Source organism: Hemicordylus capensis, chromosome 5, assembly GCF_027244095.1.
Source record: "Hemicordylus capensis ecotype Gifberg chromosome 5, rHemCap1.1.pri, whole genome shotgun sequence".
NCBI lineage: Eukaryota > Metazoa > Chordata > Lepidosauria > Squamata > Cordylidae > Hemicordylus > Hemicordylus capensis.
The window spans coordinates 45,933,808-45,949,779 of NC_069661.1; the positions used below are offsets into that span (position 1 = coordinate 45,933,808).

General features: G+C 39.5%; 1 protein-coding gene across 12 annotated transcripts in view; it reads left to right on the forward strand.

The window, feature by feature from the left end:
• BLTP1 (bridge-like lipid transfer protein family member 1) overlaps positions 1-14,155 on the forward strand; it is a 201,468-nt gene extending 187,313 nt beyond the window's left edge. For all 12 annotated transcript variants that reach the window (XM_053253722.1, XM_053253721.1, XM_053253726.1 and 9 more), the window contains 6 exons: positions 4,825-5,076; positions 5,681-5,884; positions 7,777-7,971; positions 9,162-9,296; positions 12,116-12,281; positions 13,456-14,155. In XM_053253722.1, coding sequence (XP_053109697.1) covers positions 4,825-5,076; positions 5,681-5,884; positions 7,777-7,971; positions 9,162-9,296; positions 12,116-12,281; positions 13,456-13,672 — 1,169 coding nt within the window. In that variant the 3' untranslated portion in view covers positions 13,673-14,155. The remainder of the gene's footprint in view (positions 1-4,824; positions 5,077-5,680; positions 5,885-7,776; positions 7,972-9,161; positions 9,297-12,115; positions 12,282-13,455) is intronic.
• The last annotated feature ends 1,817 nt before the right edge of the window (positions 14,156-15,972 follow it).

Genomic DNA, 15,972 nt, shown 5'->3' on the forward strand with positions numbered 1-15,972 from the left:
GTAAACCGCTTTGAGAACTTTGGTTGAAGAGTGGTATATAAATATTTGTCATCGTCATCCTTAATTGAACTCTGTTCTTGTGAGAGATTATTGGTATATCTTTACCCTGGTTTTTGGACTCTGACAGTTCAACTTTTCTCTTTTGGATTGTAATTAGGATTGGTACTAATGGATGGTGAAAAAACGTTTTTTAAATGTACTTCTTATAGATAGATTCTTCCCTCCTCAGATAGGCATGATTGGTGTTTAATTTGGGTGAACATCATAATGTTAGAGCCTGCAAGATTTGTTTGTCATTCTTGAAACAAAGAAGAAAAAGCAGGCGACTCTGACTTAGAGCGGCTTTATATGAAAACGTGTTAAGATATCCAACAATGATGCTGTGGTCACCACTGCCTTCGATTTTGACATTTTTGATGTCTGTCAATAGTCAACTTTCGGGATCAAGGTCAACATCAGAGTGTTCACCAAGGGGAGAATCTCAGACCCACCGCTCAGAGAAAGAGCGCTCGGAGTTGATGTTTAAGGGGCCCAAAGATGTCAGCAAAGACAGGCATCACTGACTTCATAAAAAACTGAAGCACCAGAGGGATGATTCTTCTAACCACTCAGGGTTGAAGCACAGATGTAATTTGACATAGACAACCAAAAAAACATAGAGGGACAATCTTGATTCCACGTCTCCAAAATAAACTACTGCACTGACTATGACACTAATGGCAAGTTCAGGGAAATCTTTGCATACCCCCTCATTCTCTGCCGTTCAAGTCTTTCCAACAAATCCTCAAAAGAATGTAACTATCCCCTCAAACATCAGTGTCATCGTCGGTATTGGGTACAACTTTGACACCGACCCTGATATTGACCACCCCAACATATAGTGCACTGCTTTCAATATTGACGATTGCATCGACACCAACGTTGGCAATCCTCGTCCCAAGTTTGTCTCATTCAATCCAAAGACACAGGCAACCTCACAACAGGATGTTGCAGGCACCTCACCTATCATTCTTCTATCATTCTCAATTCTTGCTTGAGACTTCCCCAACCAGTTCTGACCAGGACGAAGATTCTAATTCAAGTTTAAAAGTTTTCAATTCAAGTTTAAACTTGAATTTAAAATTCAAGTTTCTAATTCAATCTTCTAAAGAAGCCTCCACAGCTGTACTTGTGCCAGATAAGACTACTTCAAAGAACTTGGAGTCATTGATTGGTTCTACACAATCCACCCGATCGGGATCCACCTTCAGAGGTTTCTCAATGCACAGTTTAGACAGAGATGAAGAAATGGAAGCAACTCCTATCCCAAAAAATCCTTCAGCATCTCCAGCTAGAGTGACACCTATGTCCTCTCCCTCATATACACCAACATTTTGTTGGAGAGAAAGATACTACTAATCAGTTCCAACCTATTTGTCCATGGGACACCCAGTGGATTATTGGAGTTAACCAGGGGCACTAGGCCCTGGCTATGTATGTGGCTTTAGACAGTTCAGGGATTCCAATTGTTCTCCATCACTTGGGCTCCCTTATGACTTTGAGGAATACAAATTGTGGAAATCCAGGAATCTAAAAGAAACCCCTAAAAATAGTGGTAACCTGAAAGACCCTAGACAACCAAAAAGCCCAAACAAGGACTTCTTTTAAAAGACCTTCAGTACCAGCTCAACTGCAATCTCCTGTGAACAAAACTACTCAAGGAGATGGTCAAACTCACTGTAAAATCCCTGATGTGGAAATCATTTATCATTCTCCAGCACCTTCGGAAAAATCCTTTGATAAGGAAAAGGAAAATTCAGGTGAGTATTATTATTCATCCACCAATTCTGATGAGGGTTCTGCCCAAGCAGAAAATCCCTCACAACTGTCACCAGACAAAAATGTACCCAACCAGCCATCTAACTCACCTACAGAAGAAACAAAATACTACAGTATCAAAGTGGCAGAAATGGCTAAAATTCTGAGTTTAGAATTGAAATCTCCAACCCAAGAAGTGAAAGATCCAGTCTGTGACTTCGTGTCTTGTTCTTCTTCTGCACAACCAGCATCACTACCTGTGTTACCAGTTCGGACAAACTCAGCTAAATTGGCTTGAGAGACCCCATCAACCTCTATCTCAACTTCCAAAAAATTGGAATGCTTCTATAGCATTCAGGAAGAATCATGCCCTTTTCTTTTCAAGCATCCACCACCAAACTCCTTGGTGGTGGATTGTGCCATGGGCAGTATGTGTGGTGGTCATATTCATGCTGACACTGCATGCAGGCTGCAGGGAACAGTGCCACAGTTATGCATAGCCTTTGGTAGAGTGAGTGCCGCACCCAGAAAAGCAGCAACACCATGCATCTGATGCAATCCCGAGGCGGATTGGCACTTCCCTAAGAAGGTGCCAAACTGGTTCGTGCATATCCCTACCATAGGTTCCATTCAGCATGATGTCTACCTATTAAGATAGCCAACTACATGGCCTGCATGGCCAAATACAATTATTCTACTGGGGATAATTTCATAGATGATTTAAAAAATGTACCAGAAGGTGTTCGAGATAAATTTAAAGCTTGTTAGCCAAGTCAGCTGATGTCACAAGACAACATCTGAGCACAGCTAAACACCTAATGAAAACAGAGTCCCATTTCATTGTGGGTATAGTGTCCCTAAGATGATGTGTGGCTTCGATCAATCTCCATAAAGATGTGGACAAGATTGAAAATTTGTCATACGATGGAGAGGGTCTTTTCAGTTTACAGACTGATGAGACTATGGAGAAAAGGAAGATGTCACATTACACTACAAAGACATTTACTTCTACTCAATCCCAACATTCCTACTCCCAGAAATGCAAAGGTTACACTAGACAAAAATTTCAGTACAAGCAGTCTGATTGTAGAGACTACAGAAGATCTCTCAGGTACAACCTTAAAAAGCCCTATGCTTAGAAACAAAAACAACAAAGAACGAATCGGACAAAACAAAATCTTTGACCCCTTGGTTGGTAACTGCTTTTCTTGTTTATAAACTTCTTCAGACATCAGGCTCACTCACTTTTCCAAAGCATGGCACTGCATAACATCAGATGCATGAGTTTATCACCACAGGGATAAAATACACCCACAAAACTCCTACACTACAAGAAGAGTAGGGATGTGCACAAAATGGATTTTGCATTCTGTTTCGAGTTAGAAATGAAACACAAATGGCCAAAACGTTCCATCGAAACAACCAGTCAAACCATCAAACTGAAGAGATTCACACACTATTTATTTTATTTATTTATTTGATTTATATACCGCCCTTCCAAAAATGGCTCGGGGCTTTTAAGTCGCAGTATGTGACGACGAAGGATTTGATCCCTACAAAGTTAGGATCCCAGGTTCTTTTATACTTAATTAGTCTAAAGAACTCCAGCCTGTCGATTTGGGTCCATAAAAATCCATATGGTTGCACTCTCAGCAAGACATCTGGGTTCAGTTCACGGTCTCTTTTCTCTCATCCTGATTTGAAAAAGTTTGTGAAAGGGATCAAAAAGTTCATGAAAGGGATCAATTTCCCTCTAGTTAGAGAGCCTATTGAATCCTGGAGCCTTTTGTTGGTCCTTTCTACACTAACAGAGCAGCCCTTTGAACCAATAGCCTCTACCTCACTTAAATTACTCTCCTTAAAGACCGCTTTCTTAGTGGCCATAACGTCAGCAAGGAGAGTTAGTGAATTAACCATTCTTAAGATTGACTCACCCTACACAAAGTTCTTTCCAGACAAAGTTGTTATGATGACAAATCCAACCTTTAAACCTAAGGTTGTCTTGGAGTTTCATATAAACCAAGACATAATATTATCTTCTTTCTTCATGAATCCATCTACTCTGGAGAGCTCAGTGCACACTATGAATGTCAGAAGATCTATCAATCAATCAATCAATCAATCTATCTATCTATCTATCTATCTATCTATTTATTCAATTTCTATACCGCCCTTCCAAAAATGGCTCAGGGTGGTTTACACAGAGAAATAATAAATAAAAATAAGATGGATCTAGACTATATGGAAAGAACAAAAAGTTTCAGAAAATCCCACAAACTGTCTACTTTAAGAGAAAGAAAAAAGGACAACCCATCTCCAGACAAAGACTTTCACACTGGCTAGCTGAAGTAATTTTAATGTGCTACAACATATAGAGGATTAAGCCTTCATCTAGAGTCAAGGCATACAGTACGAGAGCAATGGCTACATCAGCAGCTCACATGTCTGGAATAAGTATGATGGACATTTGCAATGCAGCAACATGGTCTTTGGACCTCCCTTTCTTAAGACATTATGCTGTGGACATCCACTCAGTGGCGGAGGCCAACTTTGGTCAGGCAGTTCTAAAGAAGGTGCTGTAACTACATCCTAACACACACGCACCAGGTGAGCTTGCCGGTCACCCATTTTGTGAGGGAACATGGATCACCTTAAAAATAAAGTTTGTTTATTTCTAACAGGTAAACTTTTGGTGATCCATGTTCCCTCACAAGACCCACCCAGCCTTCCTCGCTGCTAGGATATTTCCACAGTGATAATCATTCTCATCCATGCACATTTCATCGATCCTTACAGCAGTCATTCAGGAACTGATCAACAGGTGCTCTGACTGCAGGAAATAACAGACATGCCTTGTGGACAGAGTCAAGAGCGCCTTGAGAAGCTGAAGAATTCTTCCTGCACAGGCACAGGACCCATTTTGTGAGTTAACATGGATCACCAAAAGATCACCAGTTACAGATAAGCAGCCTGTTTTTGTTAATATTCATATTAATACCACTCTTTGCATTTTTTTTAATGTTCTAGTACTAGATGCAGCACATCATCGCCACTGGCCAGGTGTTTTAAAGGTGGTATCAGGGTGCCACATATCCTTATTTCAGACTCCTTTACCAGAAGATGGAATGCAGTTTGGAGGTTCTATGAGCTTGCATGGAAATCACATGACATTGGCATGTTTCCATGGACCTAATTTTCGTTCAAAATCATGGGCTCTATTTCACCTTGAAGAACCTAACATTGCCTTTTGGACAGAAGCACAAAAAATTTGGCAAGAAGGTACCTAAACTTTGGGGGGTGAGGGGGTAACCTTTTATGGAGACCTTTTCCTCCTTAAGTTTTGACTTCCTTGTATTCAGAATGAATGTTGTTTTAAGTTTTTTTAGAAGTGCATCTCCTGAGCTTAAGTAAGGACTGAATACCAGACCTATAATAACTGTATAAATATAGTTATTGTGTGAATAACTTCATATCCTGGCTCTTGGGCCAAGGTTTGGCTGCCATAGAATCAAGATATCAGAGAGTTCATACCCCTCTATCACATCATCATCTTGTCATTATGCATGGAAGGGGGCAATTTACTGACTGCTGGAGGCTAGGTGAACCTGTTAATGTGATAGCTATGGCAATCTGGGTTCATAAGAGACTATGGGGCATTTCTGATGTGTGTGATATCAGACTACTAAGCTAATCATTGGCAGCCCCCAGATAAACATGTGTAATGAAATCCAGCACTGGATATCATCTCTTTTGTAATTGCATACATTCATTTATAATTTATGTAAACTTGATAGTTTTTATCAAAATTACATTCAACATAATTACAGACTCAGTAAGCAAAATAACCATCTTTTTTTTTTTTTAAACCACCCCATTCCTCCAGGTTCTAGTGAGCATTCTACATATGTTGTGCAAACACTAGATTTCCATTTGGGTCACAATACTATGGTCACAAAGCCCTGTGGAGCCCTAGAAAGTCCAATGGCTACAATCACCAAAATAACAAGGAGGCGTCATGAAAACCCACCACATGGAGTTGCAAGTGTGAAAGAGTGGTTTAACTACGTTACAGCTACAAGGAATGAAGGTGAGGCCTATACTTCTAACCACACTTCTCTTATGGATCTCGTTACTGGTTGTTACATAGATTTAGACCACTTCAAGTTTAAAGTTTTAATTGTGTAACCAAATAGTTTGCAACGTCTTGCTACTAAGAATATAGATAGTATTTATTTATTGCAACATTTAATACCCTGCACTTGTGAAGTCAACCAACCTGGGCATCCCCTGGGTGGCTGAGAGAAAAAATTAAACAATATAAACCAATTTTAAAACACTTAAATATATGTTTTATAATGTAGAAGTATTAATAAAAAGTTATTAATAAAAAGATAGAGAAAACACCACCAGCAAACCAGCAGTTTGACAGAGTGAAAACAACAGAGAAAACACCTTTCAGACCAGCAGCACACCTGTATTAGCCTACCTCAAAGGTCTTCCTGAGGAACCAGGTTTCCAGTGCTTGCTGAAAGGTGAGTAGTGAGTGAGCCAGGTGGGCCTCCTTTCGGTCACATTCTGTTCACTAAAAGAACTGTAGTAAATCTGTATTGAATTAATGAAGGGAGTTCACTATAAATCTAAACATGATGTTATAAACTGATTGGTGGCACTGGCATTCCTTTGAAATAAAGGGAATCGTGATAGTTTGGGCATGCAACACACAGTATATACTTTGTTCTAAACTTACTTTTGAGAAATGAAGACCATAATCATACTAAACCTGGAAACTCTTAGACTTTTGTGTACAGATAATCTTATTAGTTTCCCCCTTGTTTTTAAAAAACATTGACTTACATACAGAGCGACTCCAGCAAAACACAAAATCTATGCAGCCATCTCCTCCTCCCAGGCAGCACAAAAAGCCTTTGCCAAGGAATTCTCAGCAATGCCATGACCCGCTGTTCTTCATTGTGTGGCCTGCACAGACCCCCTGGCTTGCCACTTCCTACCTCTTATTGCTCTCTTGCTCTCTCACTTTCTCTGTCCGTCCACTCCTCCTCCTGCCCCTCACATGCTTTCTTACTGGCGTTTTCTCTCCCTTACTTCCCTTCCTCTTTTTGCTCCAGGTGCACTCTCTCTCTCCCTCTCCCACTGCAGCTGCTGCACTGACCCTCACAAACTCTTGCTCCCCTCCCCCCACACACTTTCTTTCCCTTTCTCTCTCCCTCCCAGCACCACTGCTGCCTCCGCCACCACACTGGCCCACTCTCTTCCTCTTTCTCTCTCTCTCTCTGCTCCCCCGCCTCCCTTGTTCTTTCTTGCCACCAGTACTGCCACAGCCACCACTGCACTTATGCTTGCTTTCTCGCTTACTCCTCTCCTCATCCTCCTGCCTCCCCGATATGCTTTCTCTCTCTCTCTCCTTCCTGCTGCTGTGGCCAGGGCCACTGCCCCCGTTCCTCACCCTCTCTGCAGAATGAGCCCTCTTGGTGCCTGCGACCCCCATTGTACAAATAGTGAAGATCACTACTACCATGGCCTATGGCACATGTGACTAGAGGGAGGAGAGAGGCCACACACTCTCAACACTTGGTTAGAGCTTTTGGGCAAAAGCTCAGGGAGGAGGCAATGGTTGAATGGATTCTGCATCCCATGGAGCGTGGCTCTCTCTGTGAGCAGTTGTAGAATGTGCTCCTAGTAACTTGTCTGTTTATAGCACTTTGGGACAAACTCTTGGAAATGAGAGTAAGAAATTGAGAACCATGGAACTGTGAGGACATGAGGGTTATATCTCTTGCTATGGAATTGTAATTATCATTGTTATGGAATTGTAATTTTGGAAAGCTGGTCCAAAAGTCAATTCTATGTAGCAATGCAGAACTTACCATCAAACTACTGTGGATTATTTGAAATAATTTAACTACTCCTAAGGCTTTTAAGCAAGATGACTAAAAATACTGTTTGCTATTCTCCTTACAGAGTTAAACCTCCTTCGAAATGTTGATGCAAATAACCCAGAGAATAGCACAACAGTGAAAAGTTCCAGCTTGTTAAGTGGATTCAGAGGAGGTTCCAGTTATAATCACGAGACTGAAACTATCTTTGCATTGCCAAGGATGCAGCTAGACTTCAAATCCATTCATGTTCAGGAGCCACAGGAACCTTCATTACAAGGTAAAAGAGCATATGTTAGTTCTTCTAAGATATGTGCCTAACTCATATTCCATGTAAATGAGGATTTGCACACTAAAATAATGTAATATGCAAGATAAAATGGCATCAGTTACTAAGGCAGCTGATAATCACAACAGTATTACTTAGTCAATTACAGTCAAATCACAACTAACTTTCCCCAACTGTCTATAATAGAAAATGTGAAACAGAAGACTTGCTGTCTTCTAGCTACTAATTTGATTTAATAAAGTAATTTCTGATCTTCTCAGTTGCTATAAAAGAAATGACTGCCTTAGTAATACTGTTATCTTAATCCATCAATAAAAATACCACAAAAATAGCTTAATCAAAGTACCAATCCTATTTGATAGCATTGATCTGCTGCTTTATCTAATTGTTGCATACAAAGGACAGAAGATAAGATCTGCAGTCCCACTGATCTTGCAAGCAGTGATGAAATATCTATTAAAGATCTATAGCATATAAACAGCAAACTTCATCTATCCCTCAGTTTCATAATGGGGAAATATTTGTCAGAGCGCATGCATGGCTGGAATAATATCAAAAGAAATTGTGTTTTTCTGGCATTAAGTGCACATAGGGGAAAACAAGATGGCTGTAGTAAGCTGCTTAAGAAAGGAGAAGGGAAAGTTGTAGAGTTCTCTCTAGTTAATGCACACCTATAAAAGAAGAGACTTGATTCTTGGATATTATTTTAATGCAGTATCATTAGTGAAGATCACGTAAGTTGTTGCATCCACTATTACTAAGTACATGTCTACATATCCTGCTCTGGTGCAGTAGAAAAATAAAGGAAGGAAGTTGTCTGGTACTAAGTACCTCGAAACAAGGATGGTATAGTGGGAAAATTGCTTAATAGCAACTTCACTGCTAAAGATATAAAGACCTCAGAAGCGCCAGCTTCTCTTTGGAGAAATATGCCAAAGGGTAGTTGGGTATTGGCTCGAAACAAGCATTTGCCTGACCCAGGCAGAAAGTACCTAAAGCTACAGACCCAATAGAAATTGGGCAGGAATTTTACTTCAAGATCATGCTGTAAACAGCTTAGAGAAAGAACTCTTGTCTGCATTTTAAATATTTTTAATATTTGCCATTAAGTGCGCCTGTTTCTGAGTGTGCTTGCATGTAATCATGACTGTGGCAAAAAGATTTTTATACTCTCTTTGCAGATGCCAATGATAAGCCAAAGGTGGAGTGCAGTGTTGTAACAGAATTCACAGATCATATATGTGTAACTATGGATGCTGAATTGATCATGTTCCTGCACGATTTAGTGTCTGCTTATCTTAAAGAGAAGGAAAAAGGTATGTAGGTTGGTTTCTTAATTTGTGTAATAACCGAGTTGATGATGCTGTCTTCCACCAGTTCTTCATATAGTATTTCAGTGTCATAAAACTGATGTGAATAGTTTTCTCCATGTGTTGCCTTGAGTAGAAAGATGGCCAATAGAAGCAGTAAATAAATAATGTTTTCTTACGATAAAACGCTTCTTCAGAATCAAGTGCTTAATCATTACTTACCAGAAAGAATCCAGTAAAACTAGATTTTTAATTAATTGTACACTGTAAGTATAAAGCATTTTGCAAGTTTGTGGTCCAGAGCAAAAATAATTTCGTTTATTCTGTGTTTGTCAAAAATATTTATTTATTTAGATTTCTATACTGCCCTTCTTCCTGTATCAACACTCAGGGCAGTTACTATTATTAACAACAACAAATCATCAAAAAAATCAGAATAAAAGGCTCAACAAATCAATAGCAAATGCATTTTTAAAAATCAGCAGCAAAAGAACAAAAATTATATTAACAGGAATTCCCCCAACTATAAGTCTGGCAAAAGAGAGTCCTCTGAGTAATTATGGAAGGATGTAATTGTTAAGGATGTTATTGGCCTAGTCTAAGGATAAGGCATGATGCTAAAATTTATTTCATGTTCTGCTAATGATAAAATGTTAAAGTTATATGAGTAGACTTTCTGTTTTGCTTTAATATTGCCATTGTTTCAAAACTGAGTGCTTCCATTTTTAATGGTGGCAATACTATAAAGTCTAATGCATTACATCATTTTTTCTCATGCTTCTTGGCTGAAAATTGCTTTAACTTAGGATGCTCGTGAACTAATTGATATCTAGTCAGAAATGGACTGTCACAATACGTTTAGGATCATATGAAAATATGTTTGAAAGATACAGAAATGTAATTGGACAAGTAGTGACTTGCTTAAGGGAGCCTAGCACATTTATATGGATTGTGGTGTAACTACAGTACAGTATTTCATAGTTAATTGCCAATATGTGGTATCTTGGTGACACTGGGTGCTGGATTGGAGCTGCACTACTATGGAAGTGTAAGACAGCCATGACACTGTTGAAAATAAGCTGTTGTGCAGTTGGCACTACCACTTCCATTCACAGCAATGGAAATAACTGCAGTAGCGCTTCTCACGCAACTGCTTGTTCTCAACAGCATCAGGACTGCCTTGCGCATCCGCAGCAGCCCCAGTGTGGTGCGCAAAGTCACCAAGACACTATGTATCATGTCAGCCAACATTTTATGATTCTGGAAAGTAACATTATTTTCCAATGTGCATATTTACTAATTATGTTGTTATTAACGAATAACACTAATGACAAAGACATGTTTACTAATAAACACCAACGTTCATCTATTTTACTGAAAGTAAAGTCTTTGTCACCCCTGCTAATTGGGCAAAGCATTTTAAGTGCACAGAAGTAGGTCTGTGCATTCTCAGGAAGCCTCCCAACATAGAGAGCAAAATGGGATAGAACTTCCTGTTCTGGGCGAGGTTACACTCCCCTAGAAAGAACAGGTTCGTAGCTTAGGAGTGCTCTTGGACCGAGGTCTCACTCCGGGTGCTTCAGGTTGAGGCTGTGGCCAGGAGCACTTTTTACCAGCTGTGATTGATTTGACAACTCCACCCATTCACTCAAGAGAGTGAACTGAAAACAGTGGTACAGCAGCCGATAACCTTCAGGTTGGACTACTGCAATGCACACTATGTTGGGCTGCCTTTGTATGTAATTTGGATACGTCAATTAGTTCAAAATGTGGCAGCCAGGTTAGTCTCCAGGGTATCCCGGAGAGACCACATTATGCCTGTTCTTAAACAGTTGCACTGGCTGTCGATATGTTTCCAGGCAAAGTATTGTAAAGTGCTGGTTATTGCCTTTTAAAGCCTTAAATGGGTTAGGTCCTGGTTACCTGAGGTCCAGGTTGCCTTTCTTTACAAGATCCACACTGGTCATTAAGATCATCAGGAGGGGTCTGTCTTTGAGTGCCACCAGTTCACCTGGTGATGACCAGGGATTAGACTTTCTCAGTACTCACTCCTGGGTTGTGGAATGCGCTCCTTGTGGATATAAGAGCATTATCTTCCTTGGAGGCCTTAAGGAGAGCTTAAAGACTCATCTTTTTAGCTTGGCTTTTAATGATATCTAGTTTTAATTTTAATCCTGTTCAAATGTTTTTTTATGTTAATAGTTGTATGGATGTTTGATTTTCATGTAAACCACCCTGAGCCATTTTAGGAAGGGTGGTATATAAATCAAATAAATAAAAATAAATTTAAAAAATATGTGAAGTGACAACTAGTTGTGCAGCCAAGTGGGAATGGAGGGGAGCAGGAAGTGATTTTTTTCACGGCTCTCCCCAACTTCCAAATGCTCTTTCCACTTGCAGGAATACGTTTCTGTGGGTTATATTACCCTCACGAACATACTTTATGCAAGTGGAAAGGACTTTTGGAGGGAGGGGAGGGAAGTGAAAAATCACTCCTCCTCCATGCCCACTCAGTTGAACAACTAGGTATTGCTATAGGGATGCTTGAAGCTCCCTACAGATCCATAGCCCTTCTGATGCTGACCTACTGTTGTGCATCATGTTGCCCAGTGACTTTTCCAGTGACTGTTTGTTGGTGATTCCCTTGTGTCTCTCTTGTTTTTAAGTTTTTGGGCCCCTTTTGGACAAGGAACCATTCTATTATCATTTGCTGTGCACTTCAAGAACTTTTTTTTGTTGAAAAATAGTATAGAAAAGTGTTAATTTTACATATTGGTCTGACTTTTTATGTAAGATGTAAACCTTATTGTTTTCGGTTCTCTTAGCCATTTTCCCACCTCGCATTTTGTCTAGTCGACCAGGACAGAAAAGTCCTGTCAGTGTTCTTGACGAGAGCTCTTCTGAGAGAGAATTGGAAGAAAGCATTGCTTACACTACTGTAGATTGGAGAGAATTTATTTGTAATACATGGCATCTGGAGCCCACACTCAGGTAATTTATTATGTCTATTTGTAGTTTGATCCATCTGATATTTGACTTCACTTTCAGATTGCAAATATTTCACTTCTGTGTCTCTTATTTCATAGTTGTAAATCATTGATAGAAATTATTGATATTCTTTTACTTTTAAGTCACTAAGACTATTAACAGGATACAAAAATGTAATTAAGTCACTGAGCGGTGGTGGGGGGGTGATGTAGAGAATGCTCACCTTTCTGATTTTTCTTTTTTAGGTCAAATAAGATTAAATGAATTGGAGGGAGACGTAGATGGCATTTATTTGTTCTTAACATGTATAATATATAATTTTCCTCTATGCCATTTCTAATATATAATTTTTAACTTTATTTCTCCCTTGCTGGTAACAGACAGACTAGTGGCATGTTCCATTAGTTCTCTTCTGCCTGTGTATACTTTATGTGCATACCAACGCTGTGTGGAGGCTGCAGCTCTGTATGGCCAGTTGGGACCGGGCACTAGGGATGTGCACGAACCTGTTTGGAGGCCCTTTTAAGGACCTCTGAACTGGTACGAAGGTGGGGGAAGTCACACTTTGATGGGGGAGGGTGCACTTGCCACTCCCTCCACTTCTCCCCTCCTGCTGGCACTCTGTTTTTCAAGTCTCCTTCGGGGCGGCAGCATCCCAAAGGGTTTTACTTGAATGGAAGCAGCAATTGTTGATGTATCTATAGTTTTCCTTATCCAATTATTAATAAATCCTTGATGTTAGAGAGTGTCACTCCTTATTGAGTCCTGCCCTAGTCACACACTCTTGAAGGCCTAAGACTGCTCAAGCCTTTCTTGTGGGGAGGGTTTTTCCATTTTATTCTCCCAGAATATTCCCTTGGAAGGGTGAATGTGCTCATATAAAAGTGGATGGTGGTAGCCTATCCAGGACTCCTCACAGCTAGAGGAGGAATTATGTATTCCGCCCGCCCCTTTTGATCGTTATACCATGTTTGTCCAATACCATGGTAATACAATGTTTACCCATCAAATTATTTTATAATCTGCTATTATAGAAAGTAGTAGTAAAAGTTAATTGATCTAGAAGATGAACATTATTCTTCTAATTCTGAAAATGAGAAACTGGATTTGATTGATTGATTGATTGATTGATTTCATTTATTCAAATATTGATAATGCCAACATATTTTTATTTTAGATTAATCTCTTGGACTGGAAGAAAGATTGATCCAGTAGGTGTTGATTATATTCTTCAGAAGCTGGGCTTCCATCATGCAAGAACTACTATTCCTAAATGGCTTCAACGTGGAGTCATGGACCCACTGGACAAAGTTCTGTCAGTGCTTATAAAAAAACTTGGCACTGCACTTCAGGATGAAAAAGAAAAGAAAGGAAAAGACAAGGACGATCACTAAAACTATCATGAAATGAGTGTGGCAAACACAGTTTATATCATTTCTGTTTTATACTGTGTTTAATTGTATAAGTTTAAGTATGGTTTACACTGAAAGAACCTAATAGCTTTTTGCTACTGTATTTAAAACTTGATTGACATTGTGAGTAACTGTTTACTATGGTACATGATGCCATTTTGTATACAGACTAGTAATGCATGACCAATGTATGTGAAGAAAACGATAAAGCTGCTGTTAAGCATCCACAATTTTATTATGTGCAATATTCTGCATTTTTAAACTATACATTAACTGTGAATTTTCAAAAATATTACTGGCCATAACACTGAATACCTTTTTGGATAATGTGATTCCATGAATGACTTTTTCTTGTCCATGTAGATTGTATAAACACTGTATGTATATAATTTATGGAACTGTGATTGCTATAGTGCTAAATCATTTTGTTTGTTACAATTGGAATAAAAGTTAATATGTCATAAATGTAATTTCTTCAGAAAAAAATTTTTGTACATAGAAACACTCAGATATTTATATTAATAGTGATTTTATTTGTTGTAACAGTCACATTAGTGTGATCAAAATCTATCCCAAGTGCTTCAGGGAATTTACCTTCATGACAGCTCTGAGGAATTGTATTGTGGTGTGTGCAGCTATGAATTCAAGCTCTGGAAATAGATTTGTTATGAAAGTTTAATTATGTAAACCACAGGAGCAGAGTTCAGTTATTTCACAGCTACTTGAGCCATGCCTCACGAGGAGAAGAGCACAAGATTTGGGAGTATAAGTAAAATATAACTGAATATGATAGAATGTGTTCCATACTGCAATTTCTCCCTCAGACTATGACACACATCTCAGAATGTGAATTAGCATGGCTATGTTCCAGCTCTGCAGTTAAAATTTTGATACTACTTGCATGTAAAAGTACTTCGTATATATTACCCACAACACAGTGGTGGCTGGTGGTTCCTGGGAAGGGGGTGGGGGGGATACTAGGCAGGGCAGGTGTTGTTGGGTGGAGCCAATTGTGGGCAGCTGCGGAGATGGAGCCAGGACTAGGCAAGTGCTTTAGCAATAACTGGCAAACTATAGATTTGTAGCTAATGAATGGGATCAAAATACAAACACACAAATCTCAATTGATCATCAGTAGAGAGACCAAGAAATATGGAAAACAGTTGCTTTATCATGCTTAACAGAATTACAGTAGTGTGTAGTTTCGTATCGAACATGGCAGGATCAAACACAAGCATGTGCACATGTCCACATGAAAAAACAACAACTGTACAAGCCACAAGTAAAGTACAGACCAGCTTCACAAGGCTGCTTCTATGGAGAGCTGTGGCTCAGACACCATGGCAGCTCTGTCTGCTTATTTCAAATAGGAATGCTAATAATAATAATTAATAATAACCATAACCTGAAAGAACTCTGAACCAGAGTGGTATAGTGGTTAGTGTGCTGGATTAGACTAGGGAAATCCAAGTTCAAATCCCCATTCAGCCATGAAACTCACTGGGTCATTCTGGGATTTATCTCAACATAACTTTCCTCATAGGGCTGTTGGGAGAATAAATGTAACCATGTGCACCACTCTGGGCTTCTTAGAGGAAGCACAGGCTATACATGTAAAAGTAAATAAATCTATATAAGCTACAGGTAAAGCAGAGACAAGCTACAAACGTGGAGAACAAACATATAAGGGCAGCTCTGCCTGCCTATTTCAAAAATGCATCCAAAATTAATAGAAAACCCACAGATTTTTCAATGATGTTTGCTGCAGCTATGAAACATCTCCTGTAACCTAGAGGACACCAAGGGAAGCAAAGGTTCATGGGGACATCCTCTCCCTACTCCATGCCTGATGAACAGCTAGGTGCCATTCTCTACCTGACTTTAGCCTGGGTGTCCATCCTAGCAAGCAACAAATGTTTTTATTAGAGATCACTTTCTTAATCCTTGCCCAATGAACCATAACCCCCGGTGAATATATTAGTGTTACAGATACAGGCAACAGTCTAGAGAAAAACCTGGTTAGCTCTCTGCATAGCAAATGGAGTATTAAAATTATTTTCCAGTTTTAAGTTCAGCTTTGTTAGCTGAAACCAGGCTGCATGGCTCCTGGGAGCATGCAGACTTCACCATGATACAGGCTATCATTGGTTGTCGGGCCAATTCCTATAATATACTTACATGGAATGTTAATGGATTAAGGTTACCAAATCGTAGGCAAGAGATCCTACACTTTTTAACAAAATGGAACTATCACATCTATGTTCTGCATGAGACCCATTTCG